The following is a 21385-nucleotide window of genomic DNA, read 5'->3' on the forward strand; positions in this document are numbered from 1 at the left end:
GCTGACTGAATTTATTCATTTTCTTTTCCTTTACACCACTAAGCACTCCCCACATCTGATACTGTAGAAAACAAAACATTGACAATTGAACAAGGTACAGAACAACACAACACGCCCCTTGACTACTCGAGGTAAGGAGACCTTCCTCAAAGTTTTCCCCTTTAATGGAACTGAAACCTTCAATATCTCCAAAAGAAAGAACCATTATTATCTGCAAAAGCCTGGCCTAGTTAGCGAGGCTCACTATTACATTTATCAGCAAAATATGCGAGTGAAATCTCACGTATATCATGCCCGCATAGTGGGATTAAAATTAAAGGGTCCAATTCAAAAAGAAAAAGACAAACAAAAAGAGAAGAAGGAGAAGTGTAAACGAGCCCAGATCTATGCTCAACTTAACAATTCTAGTTTCGCAATAATGAAAGACAATTACTTGATGCAATTTTGATTCTGTTATTCAATTATTCGCAAATTCCCCCTTTTCTTTCCGTTTTCTCCCCTGAGCAATCTTCATATCTTATAGGATACAAAACAAAGTACAACTTAGAGCATTGAACAATGCAGGCAACAAACAACGCACCCTGGACTACTCGAGTCAAGGAAACCTTCCTCACATTTTTCCTTATACTGGAACTGATGCCTCCAAAAGAATGGACCGTTATTATCTGCAAAAGCCTGGACTACTTGGCGAGGCTGAGAAATTTTGGTAGCCAGAAACTATGTTTAAATCTTTTCCTGATAGTTTAGCCCCCACTTGAAAAAGAATCCGGAAAACAGAACTCACTTTAGAGTAGCTAGTCTTCTGGATCAGTTACAAGCATCTATAGCTGTACTTTTATCTAGTGGACTCACTCATACCAAACCAACATGGAGGTCAAGGGCCCCTTTCCATCCTGTAAGCTTATCCACTGGTTTAGTTCCAAGTGATGATCAAGAAGGTTAAGCATAAAATAGATGCAAGCCAAAGAATAAGCTCCACTGGATCTCCACTGAGTTCTCCCAAAACGCTCGACTAATTTCTAACTTTTTGAATCACCAAAAGTCCCCACAAGAACAATTTCCACTCTCAAAACAATGGAAACGATTCGAATCCCTCACAACTATTTTTCTATTAGTAATCTTCGATATAAACTTAATTGCAGTGTGGCAGTCTACACAAGTCCTTAAATTCTTAAGAACTTTGATTGGTGTTCCTTGTGGAGTAGAAATAATTCCAAAAGCAACTGCAAGTTTCTCACTGTGGTAAGAGAGATGTTGCTCCTTTTGTTCCTCCTCCACATCATGCAGCACAAAATTTGTGTCAGGAACAAACCCTTCTTCTTTCATCCTTTTAGAAAGCTTTCTCAGAAACTCATGTATGTCTTTGGATCTTGGATGCAAAGCATCTCCCACCGAGAACACATGTACCTTTCTCTTGATCTCAATCCAACTCAAACCTGGTTTCTTTACCACTCCTCGGTCATCCATAGTTTTTCTAATCTTTGATACTTCACTCCACATACCAGCAGTGGCATAGATGTTAGCCATTGTAACATAAGTAGCAGGATTCTCGGGCTCAATTTCAAACAATGCTTCCGCAGCTCTTTTTGCCAATTTAAGGTTTCCATGAATTCTACAACCACCTAGCAAGGAAGCCCAGAGAAACTTGTCAGGCTGCATAGGCATTTTATGAATAATATCTTCAGCTTCTTCAAATCGGCCAGTTCGAGCCAATAAATCTATTATACAAGCATAATGATCAGCAGTATGAGTTAGCCCATAATCCTTACTTATGGAGTGAAAATATTGCAGCCCTTTATCAACTAATCCAGCATGAGCACAAGCAGAAAGAACACCTACAAAAGTTATATGATCAGGCCTTGTCCCTGACTTCAGTAGCAACTCAAAGTACTGAAGAGCCTCATCAGGATGACCATTTTGAGCATACCCAGCAATCAAGGAAGTCCAGGAAACTAAATCAGGCTGAGGCATCCCTCTAAACACCCTTTCTGCATTTACCATATTCCCACACTTAGAATACATGTGAACTAGAGCACTTGCTGCAAAAGAGAATGGATCAAAATCAGCTCTAGTCATGTGCCCATGAACCTGTTTTCCAATCCCTTCTACACCAAGGTCAGCGCATGCATTCAAAACCCCAGCAAATGTAAAATCATTAGGCTTAATCCCAGACCTTAACAACTCTGCAAACAATTCAAACCCCTCTTCTCTCCTACCATCCTCAAAATACCTATCAATCATTGCTGTCCATGTAACAACATCTCTATTCACCATCTTGTCAAAAATGTGCCTCGCTTCCTCTATGCTCCCACATTTACCATACATATCAGATAATGCACTCCAAACCACCTCATCTGAATCCAATCCAGTCCTCATTATATAACCATGAATCTCTTTCCCTATCCGCAGACAAGGAATAGCTGCCGCTGCAGCAAGAACACTAGAAACTGTGAACTTATTTGACGTCAAATTCTCACATTTCTTCATCAATCTGTATAACTCTAAAGCTTCATGGGGCCTATTGTGCCTCACATATCCAGAAATCATAGCAGTCCAAGAAAAATTATCTCTTTCAGGCATTGTATCGAACAGTTTCCTTGCTTCCTTAAGTAAACCCATTTTAGCACACCCAGAAATCAAAACGTTCCAAGAACACAAATCTCTCTCACCCATTTCTTCAAAAAGCTTCTGGGCATCAACTAAATCATTACATTTAGCATACATATCAAGAAGCCGGTTTGATATAACTAAACCAGGTATAAACCCGGAAAGTTTTATATGATCATGAACCTTTTTACCCACTTCAAGAGCACGATTTTTGAGACAAGATTGAATGAGGGATGAGTAAATGGAAGGTGAAGGTCTATCTATTTGATTAAGTACTTGAATTGCTTCTTTTAAGCGATTTTGTTCACATAAGAGAGCAATCGCTTCTTTAAATCTACCCTCGTTGCATAAGCGGTCGATAAAGCTGTCTTTGCTGCTTAATTTGAAGATGGTTCTATGAGAAAGAGGGTTATAAGATTGAGATTGAGAAGAATAGGAAGATTTAATGGCTTTGTTCATTAAAGGAATAGATTGAGAGAGCTTCATGTTTTAAAAAACTTGATTTCGGAGGGAACACGAAAGAGCTCAGTTGCAGCTCAAGAAAGAGTGGGATTTTGTTAAAATTATATTGGGCCTTAAATGAGCTTTCACAGTAAATGTGTCCGAGTAGGGATGAGCCTATCTGGGAGGAAATCAAGAGACCGAACTCAACCGTGTAGTTTGGTTAGTTTGTTCAATTTGATTACACTTTTTAAACAAATTGGAATAATTTTGGATTTATTTAGTAGAGAATTTTTAATGAGACTGAATTTAAAGTGTTTAATAGGATTAATACTAGATAAACCCAAATCTTTCATGTTTTCTCAATTTTACTCAAATGTCTTAATTTTGACAATCTTATTCTAATTTGAAAATTTGATTCAATTGTATCTAACCGGGTTAAATTGAGAATTTGAGTTGTGTGTATGTGATAGGTTCAAATTATATATAGATATTTAAGGATATTTTAGAGTTTTAATAATATTATTTTTATATATAATATAGTAAAAATATGTATTTTTACCTCTCTTAAACTTAATTGTCTATTTTCAGGTAATATCGGCAATCATGGAAAATATGAAGTTAAATATTCAAAAAGAAGTTTAATTAGACATGTACGTGTCAATGACGTATAAACTGCTATTTGCAAGGCCTAAGGGATAGTTTAGTCATTTTATACAATTATTAGAATTTATATTAAGAGTTATTTATAGGATAGTATTTGGTAGAAAAAGATATTTAAAGTCTTATTTATTATATAGACTTATATTAGGTATATAACTTTCTTACTTATAGAATGATTCTTCTCTATATATATCTCTGCAAATCTATTTTAAAAAGAGAGGAGATATTTCTCTTATCTGCTCTCTGTATAAGTCCATCGTTATTTTTTTTGAGTTCTTTTATAAATACTTTGGTTTAGTTCTCATTACTGTTTTTAAGATTTAAGAAGCTTTTCAAGAAATAGAGAGTGAGGACCAATTATCTTCTTACTTGAAAAAATTCTAGATATATTGTTTTCTTTTTATTTAATATCATGATCATTGGGTTAAATATGTTAGACTAGTTTTTATAAGTGTTTAGTTTAGCCTTTTTACTTTTGTATGAATCTTGTTATTTATTTTTTTAATTAATGATTTCTTTACTCTTGTATCTTTAATAGTTTCAGTTATTATTATTAGTTAACCATCTTATTAATCTAGCAATAGTAATTGTTACAAACATATTTAGGTTAAATATATTAAAGACATCAACTTTGCTTCAATCTATGTAGGTATAACTAACTTTAGTTGCATCATTAGTTTGAATGACTAAAGGAAAAAGCACATCATTATATAAATTCATTAGGTCTGAGCTTAAAGTAAAATAAGGATATTACTGAGTAAATGGCTAGATTAAATATTACTTTTAACATATAGTTTTGAATTATAAGTTTTTGCATTGCATATTTATTTATTGTTTAATTACTTTATTTTATGAATATTATTTTCTTAAAAATACGAGTTAAAATATTTAGATTTACTTTTATTATTTTGTGGTGATAATTAGTCTTTATAATAAGTTTCATAGTCCCTTGAGATATCGACCTCGTGGTGAACTTACCCTTACTATAGTAACGGTTCATGCACTTGTAAGTACTTACTTAGACACATTAATATGACGTGTCTATCAACTAGAAAACGAGGAGTATTTTCAATAATACCATTGGTTACGTGGCATATAACAGGAATACCTCTTATGAAGCTTCGAGCTACTACAATCCTTTTTCAATTCGTCTTTCTTTATTCAAAAATTAAAATTTTAAATTGATAAAAAAAATAATTGTATTTTTTTATTACTCTTCACGTCAGAAATAACATAAATAATTAAAAAAATTATTCTTTTTTTAGGTGGCAGACACGTCATCCATAGAAACAAGCCAATTTATCAATTTAACTCTATTGGATGTAATTGAAATCAAATTTCTAAATTATGGTAAAATTGTCAAAATTAAAAAAATTTAAATAAATCTGAAAAAATAAGAAAATATTTGGATTTATTTGGTCATTTAGCCTTTTTAATATATTATGAAATTTAATATTTTTTTTAAAAAAATTAATGTGCTAGCTGCATCACTTCACATGAACATCTCCAAAGTAATCGATTCAACAAATTCTGAAGCAAATTGAGACGAATGGAATGGTGGTGCTCTGATAAATTCACTTTGTCAGACAACATGATTTTCCTTATGAACCAACCAGAAAAGGCAGCTTGGTCCCTTTTAGAAAAATGGAGTGGTGATGCAGAACGACCCGTCAGTCCGAATGGAAGGTATGCCGAAGGTTGTAATGGAACTAAGAGTGCTGAGCTAATTGCTACACTTCTTAAACTCTCATCCACAGTTTTCCATTAACAAAAGCTATGTTCCTTGTTTTTTTTTTTTTCCCCCTTTTTGTTTGCAGTTTCATGATATGTTGGTCTCTTCAACATGCTTCTTTTGAAGCTTCCTCACTAGTTCATTAAGGGTTACCAGAGGTCACTATCATGCCTCGGCTTGACTTCCTTCGTGAGATATGTTGGTCTCTTCAATATTTGTTTTCAGTTTTGAGATTTATACCTGAATGCTTCCTAAATTTTCAGGATCATCATACTTTAGCTAACAACAGAAATATATAACATCAATGCAAGCGAAGACCTTGTTCACACAATTAAACAAAGACCACACTTTCCAGCAAATGGACCTCCTAACCTCAACTGTGCCTATCCAAATGGAAAAGGAAAAAATGAAGAAGCCGCCCTTTAGTGCTCACCAGTTAAAACATAGCTATGTTAGCATTTTGAATCAATAGCTGTCATTCTGTCTGATAAAAAATTAGTATATAAACACACAACACATATAAGAAAATCTTTAGTGGGGAAGCGAGTTCAGTACCCAGTACTCCTTTCACCAAGAAAAAAGCCCCAAACATATGGGGGCCATATTTATTTTATCAGTTAATTATTATATTTTTAATAGAGGATACAATTCACAGATCTGAATTTCCACAGTTGCCCAAGTTAATTGGATCTGTGTTCAATCTGATGAGGATCAGGGTTGGATAATGTTTGAATTTTCTCTCTTAGCTTGACTTCTGTACGACTTACAAATCTGCAATAAATATTATTGGTTATCATCCATTAAGCTGACAGTACCATGCAGATATGAGCTGTAAATGCCAAACCTGATGGATATCAACTATTGCAGTCATATATCTGATGTGCCCCTGCCCATTTGGCTTTAAAATTTTGTACACCTGAAGAAAATCAGCATCAATAATTGTGCGAGCTGGAGCTGGAGCTGGTGAATCAGCTTTCTTTTAAAGCATTAATTTACTAGAGTTGCTAGAGAATATTGAGATTTTGTGCCAGTAGAAGATTCCTACACGTCTAACTTCTTTTTGATAGTTAGTGTTGACTTATTGCATGTATACTGACTGATTGCATTCAAATATACATTGGAAGTCAAAAACAGATTGGTTACTATTGGGTTGCAAATCATTAGATTCTGAACCAACATTTCCTAGAAGTTTTGGTAAAGAGTCACTCATACAAAAGCATAAATTCCAACTTGAGGTCCCAAATATGAACTAATTACATAAATTGAAAACTCTTCATGAAAATATGATCCCCCGGTTGTGGATTTTAAACAGTGGGTATTAGCATAAGAGAAGCAATTACTGGGACCGTTAATGAAAAGTGACAAATTCCTGAGGCTAAAAGGTGCAGTAAGGAAGATATGCTTTACGAAAGTAGGAATCCACATTGCTGAAACGTGGCAAGAAGGGTTACTACTAATCAAGTTGCCTTCCTGCTAATCTTACACCGTTTTAAGCTGTATTTAACTTGTTAAATATGCAAATGAGATAATAATATGCAAATGAGATAATAAATTCCGAATTTCTAGTTAAGTTTTAGAATGAAATTTCATGTAATCAAGAGGGTACGAGGAAGTGAATTGGTACCTTGAACTCTTTCGTCTTAACGAGGTTCTTTAGCCAAAGCAGTCCCACCAAATTCTCTAGGAGAGGAAGATAAAAACTGTGGTCACCCGTCCTTGAATTTTTCCTTCTTTAATTCCCACAGTGCGTCCGATCCAACTACTTGTCTCAATGGCTTAGGAGGTACAAGCGTGCTTGAAGATGCAGTGTTGTTCTACATTTCACCATTTTTCTCCGTTGGATTTGAGTATTCAAGCTTCTCACTTAAGCCTTTCGCCCCTGGTGGCTTAAGAGGCAGACATACATCTGAAGATGTAGTGTTTCTCGACATTAAACCATACTTCTCACCTGAACTTGATTTGTCGTGTTTCCTGTAATGGTCCGTCATCTCTGGTGGCTTAGGAGGCCAACTTAGATATGAAGATGTAGTGTTACTAAACACTGAACCATTTTTTTCATCCTGAATCGAGCGACCAAGTTTCCTATAACTGTCTTTCACCTCTGGTGGCTTTAGATCTGAATTTGTGGTGTTACTCAGCACTAAACTAGTATTCTCACCTGGAATTGAGAGATCAGGTTTCCTACCACGATCTTTCACCTCCAATGGCAGCTTGGGAGGCAGACTTAGATCTGAAGTCACAGTGTTACTCAACACTAAACCATTCTTCTCACTTGGAACTGATTGATCAAGTTTCCTGTGACGATCTTGCAAATCTGGAAGCTGCGGAGGCACCTCTGAATGTAAAGATACAGCTTCAATTTTCTTAATGGCTGGCTTAAATTTTGGCTCATTGAATCTCTCTTGGCATCGCTGATCAACTTTTGCAGGGTCTGAAGAGATCATACGAATTGATGAATCACCCTGTAAAGAAGTAGAATTTTGATGCTTCTCATTAACAAAAGGCACCATATCAGTTGGCACTCTGTTGGTCTTCTCAGTTTGTGGATACTTCGTCACCTTGGCGTTTGCAAATTTCTTGTCTTCGACATAAATGACATTATTCACACTAGTGCTTTTGATTTTCTCAGGAGTGATTTTTAGCGCAGTGCCTTTGACATCCTCTCTTTGACGATGTCCTGCCCCTACTGGTGCATCACTTGTTTTCCTTGCTTGTTCTGCGAGTGCCCTGAAAATTTACTGATTGAATTTTCCCACAGAGTTATCCCATTCCTGAAATTCCTTGGCAAATGACCGAGTCGTTTTGAAGCAACCGCAACATGATGTTTCTGATTCTGACACACAATTGTGAACAACCTTCTCCCTTTCTTTTATCTCATTACAGAAATTTTCTGCTTCCTCAACTCCACACACTTGTTTTGGTTCTTCTATCTTTTTGATGCTTGACAGTCCTCAGCCTGGATTCAATGCTCTGCAACTCAGAACCATACTTTTCTATATTGGTCTTTGCGCCAGGCACAGCACTCAACAACTCCTCTAGTGCCTTGACAATTTTTTTGAATGCATCCTCAAAATACTTCGCCTCCATCTGATCATCGCTCGTGGTCCTGCCCTTGATATATTTCAACTTTATTGAAATCTCAATCACATCCCTTTGTCTCCGCAGCTGCATGACAATCCCAACAACCTTTCTACTGTATTGACAAAGCCAATTACAGCTTCTTTCTTTAACAAGGCAACTTGGGAGCAACCTTCTCCCTCTATCCTCTATCTGTTTCCACACAGTTTTCCCTACTTCATCATATTAGCCTCATAATATGACATCACACTGCTTTCTTCAGCTATTAACTTCAGATTTTCAGTGCTTCCAAATCTCTTAGCATAGATTCCCCAAGAAATGCATCATTTATCTTCAACATAAAAAGAAAACCAATTATTAAACTCATCCAGAACTCCAGGTACTTTCATGTTTCCATGGCGTCTTAATCAATCAATGTATCAGTAGCTTTATTCCACTTTTCCAAGGCATCCTGATATGCTTATTTACAAAACGTTCGTTTGCCTTTAAAACTTAGCAATTATATTCCTCATTATATATTGTTTTAATTTACTTAGGAAAATTGGAAAGAAAGCAAGACAACAAATAAAGCCAAATAGAAGATACAATTTCCATGAGAATGGGTACCCCATTCTATTCATATTCAAGAAAATTTATAAACTTAATGATCCAGCATCCATTTAATATGCAGAAAATTTAATGTACTTGGGAAACTTAAAGAAAGGCCAAATAGGAGAGAAAATAACAGTATTAGTAAGAATATTTTCCTCTTTACCTGCTGCTGGAATATTTGTTAAACTATAGTCTGCCACCCATTAGTATTAGCTTCGTAAATTAAATAATTTGGTGATAATCCATATCCAACCCTTTATCTTATTAGCTTTCTTGGTAAGCCACACGAGAATCACTATTTAACAGTTGCTTTGTTTGATTGTCTTTATCGGTTTTACCACACAGAAGCCGAACAATTGTTTGCTTTACTCTCCCGGTAAAAAAGAAAGCGAATATATCGTGATTTATTGTTATAATAATATTAACATGTATAATTATATTTATGTCTTACCGTAATTTTTTATATTTATAAATAAATAAAATAAAAAATATGTATACATATATACATATATAAAAAATTACTTTCTCGGCTTTTCTTATAACTTTCAAATCCTTTTCTTTCTTTTTCTTTTCTTTTCTCTTTTAATTTAAAGAGAAAGAAATATTCGGTCCCTTTAGGGCTTTGTTTAGAGCCCTCAAACAAAAAAATTGAATCCTTTTGGAGACTTTACTTGAATTTCGGAAAATAAAATATTGGGCCCCTTTTGGAGGTGAATTCTAGACTTAATTCTTTGTAATGGGTTATTTATTTATTTAAATAAAAATTTATCGAATTTAGGTTGAATTTATATAAAATATTTTAATTTATAATTTTTATATAAAATTTATAAATTTTACATATTAAATTTTTTCTATAATTTATTTAAAAGAAAAAGTTTTATGCAAATTTAATTTAGATTTTATTAATATTTAAGACTTAATTTTTTGTAATGGGTGTATTTATTTATTTAAATGAAAATTTATTGAATTTAGATTGAATTTATATAAAATATTTTAATATGTAACTCTTATATAAAATTTATAAATTTTACATATTAAGATTTTCTTGTATATTTTATTTAAAAGAAAAATATTTATGCAAATTTGATTTAGATTTTATTAATTTTTATTAAATATATATATAAGTATTGAAAAACTAATTAAATTACTATAAACTACCATATTCTATAATTAATTTTTTTTAACTCCCTAAATCTTTTTCTCAATAATTAAAAAAGGAAAAAAAGAAAGAAATTGAAGGGCTCGATTTTGGGTATATCTGTCAATTAATATATAGATGACCAATATTAATTGATAAATGTATTAAGAATTGCATGGCCTCTCTCTTTCTCTTTCAAACTTCCTCTAATTGTTTAGAAAATTCTTTTTCTAGAATTCTCCATGTTTATTCAATAATTAAGAAAAAAAAAAGCAACCGACTTCGTACAAGTGTAAAAGGACCACGGCTCCTCAGTGTGTACTAAACGACAGTGGAAAAGTCCTACGACAGTGGAGAGCACTGTAGCTTGAACCAACAAGAAGATTTATCAAAGGCATAGAGAAGGAAGAAGAAATCAGACGGAATCTTCTGAATTCGATTTGTGACTCGAAAGGCTCCGATTAGTGAAAATCATCCGATCATTACACTGCCACTCGGCTTGTTGCTTAACTACTCGATTAGATAACCGCTCTTAAATATATATTTTTTATTATTCGATCAAAACAAAACTCAAAATCTTTTTCTTCAATGACAATAAGATTTTTGTAATTCAGAGTTAAATAATCTACAAAATTGAAAATTTTAAAAGGAAATATAACTAAATATATACAGAATTGATTGTTTAATCAGGTAGTGACAAATCATTAGTCATTACTTGTTACTCCGTAATGTCCACTGTTCCTGAAAACACCTGGAAACTTCAAATGGCCTCTCTAAACCAATATGAACGCAGATGAGTCTAACTTTGTCAAAAAGTTTTAGGCCAGAAACAATAAATAATACTAATATAAGAAGAAGAAAATTACTTGAAATTCCTCCATAAACACGAGTCAGGGAAGTCTTCACTGCCGTTATTTATTCTTCTCCTCCTCGCTGTTGCTATTTATTACATGTTTACTCGATGTACGGCCAAGACGAGGTTAACCGAAGTTAATAAAACGCAAAGTGTTTGCTTTTGCGGTCACTGGTCACTGGTCAAGAATCGAGCTGCTTTTGTGTTCTTCTTTTTTTTATATAAAAAAAAAAAAAAAAAATTCTTTCTCAACCAAAGCAAGAAGCTTCCTTGTAATAGAATTTATTTAGCCATCTTTCAACAATTTCCATTTCTTTCCTAAAAAATCTTGGACAGTGCAAACATTATTCTTTATCTTCTTCTCTCCAGTCCAACCAAAGGATGAAATTGTTATACCTTCTAGAGTTTAATTTCAACAAAGTGAAAGAGAAAAGTTGAAACATTTGTAACAAGTCCGACCACCCAAAAATTTTTAGAGATTGAAAATCTTGTTTTCTCTAAAAGAAACCCATGATATATTAGTATTTTCCAAATAAAACCTTTTCTTTGTTTTGATTCCTCAGTGATAGTTTTGCAAGATTCAGATCGAAATTGGGTGGAAAATCTTTTCTTTCCTTTGATTCTTTTTATTTGGGGGTTGAAGAAATGGGTTCCCTTTTCGCATCAGCAGCAGCAGGAGCTGGTTTAGAGTTAGCTTTTGGAAGTCTTTTGAGAATTATTCTAGAGGTAAGAAGAAAAAATGTTATGTTTGCTTCTACCTTGCAAATCTTGATAGATACAATGGAGGCTATAAGACCGAGCATCAAGAGGATAGATTCATTCAACACAGATTTTGATAGGCCTGACGAGATTAAAGGGTTAAGGGATTTGATTAGGAAAGGTGAGGATTTAGTTATTAAATGCTCAAAAGTCCATAAGTACAATTATGTCAAGAAGCCTTATTATACCAAGAAACTTATCAAGCTTGATGAGTCTATTCGTAGGTATATTAGTACTATTTTGCCACTATATCAAACATCAGATATTAAAGAGACTTTGTATGAAATGAGAGTTCTGAGTACTCAGATTAGGAACTTAAGTATTGGAGCATCAAGTAGTGGTGGTGGTGCATCCAGTAAGAGTAGTGGTATTATGGGTGTGTGCTCACCTCCTGGACTCAAGGTTGTTCCCGTTGGGTTAGATATTCCTATGAAGGATTTAAGAGAAAAATTGCTGAAGGTTGATGAGCTATCAAAAGTGATTGTGGTATCAGCTCCTGGAGGATGTGGAAAGACTACATTGGCTATATCACTTTGTCATGATCCTAATATCAATGGTACTTGTATTTTCTACTTATCATTATTTATCATTTCCTAATTCTTCTTATTTCAGTGCTCATGGATGCATTAGCTTGCATTGAAGCGGTTGAATCATAGAATGCATAATTTTCTGTATATTTAATATTACTAATAAGATGAAAACAGCATTATTTAGCTTTATCAAGTTTTGTCTGTAGCAGTCCTGTGTCAATATCTGTGCTACATGCCCATAGTATTGATGGTTATTACTTATTTCTTTGGACCTTTGGTTTGTTGTTGTTGTTAAACAAATTATCCTATTGAACTTTACAGCATTTTTATTTTGCTAAACAAATTAGTCATTAGGGTTAGAGGAGCAAATGGCGATTGCTGATTTTATCCTATTGAACTTGAAGCACGCATATGAATTTTCATCACTGCAAAAATTGCTTACAATTAGATGACAACTATGGAAGCTCAAGACTTTGATACAAGATGATTAACCTTTCCAGTTGTTAGAGAATGTTTTAGGCACAGTTTACCATTCATCACATTGAAATCCTTAAAAAATGATGGCACAAGAGCTAAACCAATAATGAGGGTACTTTAATTTCAGAAAATATGCTACATTCTTATCCTACTCTTCTGTATGTATGAAGACTAGAATTTGGAGATTCATGTATAAGATTTTTCACTACTAATGCTTTCTTTATCTGATGCTATAGAATTTCCAGAGAAATTTTCATTGACTGCTTTCTGATGTGGTGTTTTGATTCTGGACAGTCAAATACAAGGGCAATATCTTCTTTGTTACTGTCTCAAAATCACCCAACCTACTGGTTATTGTGCAGAGATTATTCCAGCATTTGGATTCCATGGTGCCTGATTTTCTAAGTGAAGAAGATGCAGTTTACCAATTGGAAAATTTGTTTAGGTCCATAGCACCAGATCCTATACTGCTGGTCCTCGATGATGTTTGGGCTGGAGCAGAATCTCTTGTTGAGAACCTCAAGTTCCCAATAAAAGATTACAAGATTTTGGTGACATCAAGATTTGAATTGTCGCGATTTGGTTCCAGTTATAGATTGCAAACACTAAATGATACAGATGCCACAACTCTCTTTTGTCACCTAGCATTCCTGCCAGATGGAAACATGTACAGACCAGATCAAGATATTGTGAATAAGGTTCTTGTTTAACATGTAATTATGAACATGCTTATGTGCTTTTTTTCCTTTCATTTTTTTCATTTTCTTTTAAATGGCCATACATGCAATGAGGAAGAGAATTAAAGGAAAGTTCGATTTTGCAATTAAAAATTTTCTTAACCAATTTTTATATTTTAGAAACAACTAATGTGTTTATACCACATTACTAGCTATTTCTGCTCACCCTCACAACTTGCAAAGAGCAATTGATTTTACTCTTGCTGTTGAATCACAGATAGTGGAAGTCTGTAAGGGATTCCCACTAGCCATTTCAGTGGTTGGCAAATCACTATGTGGGAAGTCTGCGGCAGAGTGGAGCAAGAGAATCAAGGAATGTTCTAAAGCTGCTTCTATTCTTGCTAACTGCGAACTGCTTAATTGTCTACAAAGCAGTGTTGATGCCTTGAATGATAATGCTGCAGCCAAGGAGTGTTACAAGGACCTAGGTTCCTTTCCTGAAGACCAAAAGATTCCTGCGACCACACTTATAGACATGTGGATGGAATTGCATAATCTTGATGAAGACAACGCCATTGCTAACCTCTATGAACTCTCCGATCGGAATCTGGTTGATCTTGTAGTTACAAGGTATGCTTTCTATGAGTGCCAGCTGCTAATTTGGTGTGTTGTGATATCTTTTACAGCCAAAAGAAGTTGGTATTAGTGCTGTGGCTTAGTCAATTGTCAATAAATATTGAACATACAATATAAAGTAATAACCTTTCTTGAGTAAATGGCATAAGTATTTATTTTTTCTTTATACCATACAAATATAGAAGGCCAATTGTCATGGACGAAGATGAGAAATCTAAGATGCAATTATTGAACTTGGTTTTATAGACATTAAAATAGTTGGTTGACGTGCATCTTTTAGTGTATTAAAATTGGTGGCTAATTTGCATTGCCTTTGTGATGGATGATCCCTTCCAATTAAACTTGTAGGCTATCTATCTACTCTTGCTATTGTAGTTTCATCACAGATATGTGTGGTAGTAACTGTCTTGGTAATTAAAGAGTCTGTTTCTGAGCAGTCAACTTCTATCATTCAGCAGGAAAGATGCAAGTGAAGATTATGGCTCTGTCAATGTGCTGCAGCATGATTTGCTAAGAGAGTTGGCTATCATTCAAAGCAACTCATTGAGCATTGAACGAAGAAAAAGGCTATTTGTAGACATAAGTGGAAATAAAATTCCAGAATGGTGGGTGGAACCAAGGCAACTATTTATCAGGGCCAGCCTCTTATCTATCTGCACAGGTTGATACTCTCTATATATATATATTGTAACACAACAGAGTATAGCATGCATACATACACATGAGACCTACTCATTTTGAACTTCAAATTTTCCTCCCTACATTATCACAGCATAAAAACATTGCTTGCAGATGAAATGTTCTCATCAAGTTGGTGCAGCATGGAAGCACCTGAAGTCAAGGTTCTAGTTCTAAATTTCCAGTCCAAGAACTACACCTTACCCTTCTTCATGAGTGGAATGGAGAAGCTAAAGGTTTTAGTAGTTGCAAATTATGGTTTCTCTCCTGCTGAGTTGAGCAATTTCCAGCTTCTTGGTTCTTTATTCAATCTGAAGAGAATCAGATTAGAAAAGATTTCAATTCCATCATTTTTCTTGACATCCGTACAATTGGAGAAGCTAGAAAAGATATCTTTGGTTATGTGTAATATTGGCCAAGCTTTTTGTAACTCTGCTATCTGGATGCCTAATTTGATGGAGATCAACATCGACTACTGCAATGATTTGGTGGAACTACCTGATGGGTTGTGCGATCTTATCCGCCTAAAAAGGCTCAGTATCACCAATTGTCACAAACTGTCTGCACTACCAGAAGAAATTGGAAAGCTGGTGAATTTGGAGCTGCTGAGACTTAATTCTTGCATTGAATTGTTAGAGTTGCCAGAATCAATTGGGGAACTCCATAATTTGAGCATTCTTGACATATCTGACTGCTTAAGCATAACAAAATTGCCAGAACAGATCAGTGAGTTGAGTAATTTAAGAAAGCTCTACATGATTGACTGCTCAAGTTGTGAACTTCCATTGTCAGTAATGAACCTTGTCCACCTAAAGGAAGTGATAGGTGATGAAGAAACAGCCAATTCATGGAAAGATTTCTCCTCTTTCCTGCCGAATCTGGTAATTAAGGTGCATAAAGATATCAACTTGAACTGGCTTCGCTAATCATTAGTTCTAATGATGATTATTCTCTACTAATGCTCATGCACCACCAACTTTGCAGTCATATAACAAGCATATTTCATTCTTTTTCACCACCAAAAGATGTACAGTTTTCTAATTCTTAGCAGCAGTAACTGGCCCCTGTAAAGAGAAAGAGAATGGAGGTTATTGTCCTGCAAAAAACAAGGATGATAATTTCTGAGGGCTCTAACAGCTCCTGGACTGCCCTCCCCCCCACAGAGAAGCAAAGTAGGAACAAACAGTCATTTATGCCTAAGCTAAGATCTTTGTATTGATTATATATCTATGCCGAAATTTTTTGTCTAGGCTTGGTATATGTAACCGCTTATACAATAAACTGATAGATGATTGATACATTTATTAGTTTTAATGAATGCGTATATATTAATCATCCAATACTAAAGTGCATAATATTCATAATATATGTCACTTTTTATTAGTTGAAATGTATACACTAAATTTAAATAATAATTATCTATATATGTATATAATTGCGAGTAAAATAACATCAGAATTGTCAATTCCAATAATAAGAAATAAAATGTTGATTAATTGGATTTTTTAGCCGGTAAATTTATAGTGTAATTGTAATATAGACTAGTGAACTAAGGTTGATTTTACTAGAATAATTCAATTAATATTTACTAAAATCTATTTTAAATTTGAAAATTTAATAGTGAATAATAAAAATTAAAATAAAAAAAGCAATGAACGAAAAATAACCGTAACTTAAATAGCATTTATCATGAAAATCAAATTCAATTCTCAAATCTTTAAATACGATTGTTTTTATTATATTTTAATTTTTTATAATCATTAGATCGTATTTAATTAAGATATCATTGATTTTCAATAATAAAAAAATCAATTAAATCACAATTTAAGTATTATATTTTATTATATATATTATTTTATCAATAATAATAAATTCAAGTATTATATTTTATTAGTTACTTTGCTTACTCTTCTAATATTGATTTAACAAAAAACTTTAATCAACACTGCTTTATATATTTTTTTATGTAAAAAAGAAACAAAATGTTTTAATTGATTAAAGAACAAAGAAAGTTTTACCGTTTACATCATTGGAATATGGAATCCACATATTAAGTCAGTCAAACCACTAATATTTGAACACGTAATTATTAGATTGGACCAAACATTTTTCCTCTTAGTCAGTCAACCACTCACATTGGAATACGAAATATCAGATTGAACTGAAACAGCTTTTTCTTCCTTGAAAAGGGTGCGACCGGTCCTGTTAAGTTTTTAGGACCGGATTCTGAGATTAATTATATGTTTATGCCCTTGTCTTATACTTTTTATTTAATTTAATATAATATATAAACTTTAATATTTTAATATTTAATTTAATTTAATATAAATTTTGATTTTATTTTTATAATATATATATGGACATATTAAATAAAGCTGTATACTAAAAAGATTAAAATATTATAAAAAGATAAAAGCCAAAATTTCTTCTGAGTCATTCACTGGCATTTGACAGACCTTTTCCTTGTTTACTTTGTTCACCTGTTCATCCGTTTCTGTAGAAAGGTTCATACCACCATTAACTACTTTTGCTTGCAATGGGTGCCTTTCTGGAGCATCCTGTCCTTAAGGAATTAAGTAGTTCATGTTTCCAAATATGTTATTCCTATGATTTAATTATGAAATGGATAAATTATATTCATTAACAGAAAAATCACGTGACATTACAGAGATTTTACATTATTTACAGTATTGTATAACAAATGGCTTCATAATCACCCCGTTTACTTTACAGCGAATCCACATAAAGCAAAAGCAAGAGTCATATTTACAGTATTGTATAACAATGGTTTTATAATCACCCCGTTTACTTTACAGCAAATCCACATAAAGCAAAAGCAAGAGTCAAGTGCGAAGTTGCCCAAACAATACGCATCGACTCAGGACATGGCAGGCTAACAATTCCTGCTCTTTTCATATGGACACCTTCCAAGTATATACATTCCTTTCACATTCGTCTTGGCTACAACAACACTTCATATTAATAAGAACTGAAGTTCTCATTTATGGAACTTGTCACTTCCTTTCACAGGAGTAGAATCAGTTATGGCAGCTGACTTAGTTGGCGGGGCTGTCCTTGGCGCAATACTTGGAGAGCTTCTAGAAGCAGTTCTGAGAGCTAAAAACAGAACCTTCATGTTCAAGTCAATACTAAAACGCATGGAATGCACGCTTGAAACCGTTACTCCAATCGTTAAGGAGATCGAAGAGCTGAACAAGGTATTGGATCGGAGAAATGAAGAAATGGGAATAATAATGAAAGAAATCAGGAAAGGCAAGAAGCTGGTTCTTGAATGCTCAGGAATGCAATGGTATTATGCATGTTGGAGAACACCTAAGTACGCAGGTAAGCTTATCAAGTTAGAAAAATCACTCAAGTTGTTCTTCCAAATTGTTATGCAAGCTCAACGAGCAAGAGATGGTAAAGAAGCGTTATTGGAGATGAAAGATCTTCGCATGGATTTAAAACGCTTAGGTTTGAATGCAAATAATAAAAGGGCGCATAGTGTGAATGGATATAGTCCTCCATTGGTGATTCCTGAGCCACCGACAAATCCTGTAGGACTAAAGGTTCCATTAGAGGAATTGAAAATGGAGCTGTTTAATGACGGGGCGTCCATTGTTGTATTGTCTGCTCCTCCAGGTTGCGGAAAGACCACATTGGCTAAACTACTTTGTCATGATGAACAAGTTAAAGGTAACCATCATTTTCATGTACTTTAATGAGGTTTCTTTACCTTTCTTCAATTTATGTTATGCGAATTTATCCATTTGTAAGTTCTAGAATTAGTAAAGAAAATTAATAGTATGTTTGGCATTAAGATTGAGATGAGGACTGCTTTTCCTAAGGCACCCTTTTAGGTTATTGATGAAAGAACAGCCTAAAAGTGTATAGAAAGCTTTTCTTTTTTTTTAAGTAAGAAAGTTGAAAATTTCTATATACTCTTCTGAGGTAGCTCTCTAATATAAAATTTGGACTTTGCACAGAGAAATTTAGGGATAATATATTCTTTGTGATTGTGTCAAGAAAGCCAACCATGGAGGACATTGTACAGAAACTATTTCAGCACAAGGATTATGAGATGCCTTGGTTTCAAAATGACGAGCATATAGTTTACCACTTAGAACAATTTTTGAAGAGACTAGCACCAGATCCTATATTGTTAGTACTGGATGATATTTGGCATGATTCAGAATCTCTCCTTGACAAATTCAAGTTCCAAATCCCAAATTACAAGATTTTGGTGACATCAAGATCTGCATTTCCAAGATTTGGTTCTAATTCTACATATAAGCTGAAGCCACTGAATGATAAAGATGCCACGACTCTTTTCCGCAATTCAGCTTCCCTTCCTGAAAAGTTATGTGACATTGATGAAGATGTTGTCGACAAGGTATTTCGTGAAATTTGCAATTATGGTCAAGCTGATATATTTACTTCTCAGAACTCTAATTCTTTTTCCCTTTGAATTGAGGAATTGAATTGCAGATAGTGAAAGGGTGTAAGGGTATTCCACTAGCCCTTAAAGTGGTAGGTAGATCACTCTGTGGAGAACCTGAAGAAATTTGGAAAAGAAGAGAAATGGAACTGTCAAAAGGCAATACTATTTTTGAATACAGTGATATACTCAATTGTCTCCAGAGCAGTTTGGATGCCCTGGACAGTTCGATTATAATCAAGGAATGTTATATGGACCTGTGTGCATTTCCTGAAGACCAAAGAATTCCTGTCACTGCCCTCATTGATACGTGGGCAGAATTGTATGAACTAGATGAAGATGGTGTATATGCTGTCGCCAACCTTTATGAGCTCTCCACTCGGAATCTGATTGATCTCGTAGTCACAAGGTGTGTTGGCCTTTTATCATGTAAATTTTGCAGGTTGCTAGTTAGTGCTTGACAGCCAAATTAGCTCAGTTGATTTATGTAATTCAAAAGGTTTGCTCATCAGACAATTTAGAGCTTGATTAAAATCCATGAGAGGCTGTACTTGCTATCAATCTTTGTTTCGTGGAAGCCTGACTTCCTCGAAAAGAGTGATACTCTGATATATTGAGCTTGTCTCTAAGCAATTCAACTTTGATCCTTTATCAGGAAAGATAGAAATGGCAGCTATAATCAGCACTTCGTTATCCAGCATGATCTTCTCAGAGAGCTAGCCATCCGCCAGAACAGCTTTGAATCCTTTGAGCAGACAAAAAGACTAGTTCTGGATACAAGTGCCGGTGATGCTTCCAACTGGTGGATGGGGCAAAAGCAGCCTAGCATAGTTTGCCGCCTCTTGTCTATCTCCACAGGTTGTTAGACTTACTCTTTATCAGTTGATCTTCTTTGCACCTGCTGTCTCACACCACATTATACATTCTTGGCAGATGAGAAATTTGCTTCAATTTGGTGCAGCATACAAGCACCTGAAGCTGAGGTTTTGGTTCTAAACACTCGTACAAAGAATTACAGATTACCTGCGTTCTTGGAGAAAATGAAGAAATTAAAAGTTCTGGTCCTCACAAACTACAGTTTCTTCCCTACTTCAATAGGAAATTTCCCAGTTCTTGGTGCTGTATCCAATTTGAAGAGGATCAGATTGGAGAAGATTTCAATTCCTTCCTATGGCTTCACCTCTATAGAGTTCAAGAATCTACAGAAGATAACATTGGTGAAGCTTTTAGTAGTACATCTGCCATCAAGGTTTCAGAAGCATTGCCAAACTTGGTGGAATTAAACATCGACTACTGCAACGATTTCACAGAGTTGCCCGTTGGCCTGTGTCAACTTATCCAGCTAAAGAAATTCAGTGTCACCAATTGTCACAAGTTGGCTACATTGCCTAAAGAAATTGGCAAGTTGATTAATTTGGAGGTTGTAAGACTTAGTTCCTGTATCGAGCTGTTAGGGTTACCAAACACGATAGAAAGCCTCCAGAAGCTGAGCACTCTTGATATATCAGAGTGCTCAGAGATCAGGAAATTGCCAGGCCAGATTGGCGATCTGCATAATCTAAGAAAACTCCATATGATGGGTTGCTCAAACGATATTGAGTTGCCGCCATCATTGTTGAATCTTGAGCATCTTAAGGAAGTGATATGCGACGAAGAAATAGCCAGCTTATGGGAACCATTTGCAGAGCATCTCAAGAAGTTAAAAATTAAGGTGCATAAAGAAGATATCAACTTAAACTGGCTCTGCAATTGAGGTTTTTGAGCTGCTTTCATCTCAAATATAGCTAAGCAGGCAGTTTCCAACCCTGTTACAGCGTCCCTTTTCTAATGATAGTTTCTGCTTGAAGTTTTTGTGATGGCATTATGTTGCACTATTTCAATTTTCAGAACAAGACATGGTAAAATAAAATTACCGCAGAACTGACAGACATCGACCTTTGATCTTTTATGAAAAGCACCATAAGAATTTAGAAGAATTACTGCAAAATGTTAATAGTATAAATGAAACTTTATAAATAGTATAAAACTGTAGAATAAACTAGTAAAACAATTTACTGCATATGTATGTGCCATGTTGGTCCAACTGA

General features: G+C 34.4%; 2 protein-coding genes across 2 annotated transcripts; one reads left to right on the top strand and one right to left on the bottom strand.

The window, feature by feature from the left end:
- Positions 1-433: 433 nt before the first annotated feature.
- On the bottom strand, positions 434-3261 carry LOC8267250 (pentatricopeptide repeat-containing protein At4g37170). The gene has a single exon (XM_015721236.3). The coding sequence runs from the start codon at positions 3091-3093 to the stop codon at positions 1033-1035; it is 2061 nt and encodes a 686-aa protein (XP_015576722.1). The 5' UTR covers positions 3094-3261; the 3' UTR covers positions 434-1032.
- A 7305-nt stretch (positions 3262-10566) lies between these two features.
- Positions 10567-21246, top strand: LOC8267247. Its single transcript, XM_048376556.1, is given in 12 exon segments — positions 10567-12418; positions 13164-13567; positions 13824-14176; positions 14638-14843; positions 14975-15784; positions 17677-17791; positions 17856-18556; positions 18847-19253; positions 19349-19707; positions 19954-20156; positions 20232-20513; positions 20516-21246. Coding segments are annotated over 12 exon segments (5046 nt in total). The 5' UTR covers positions 10567-11748; the 3' UTR covers positions 21052-21246.
- The last annotated feature ends 139 nt before the right edge of the window (positions 21247-21385 follow it).

Source organism: Ricinus communis, chromosome 7 (genome assembly GCF_019578655.1).
Source record: "Ricinus communis isolate WT05 ecotype wild-type chromosome 7, ASM1957865v1, whole genome shotgun sequence".
NCBI lineage: Eukaryota > Viridiplantae > Streptophyta > Magnoliopsida > Malpighiales > Euphorbiaceae > Ricinus > Ricinus communis.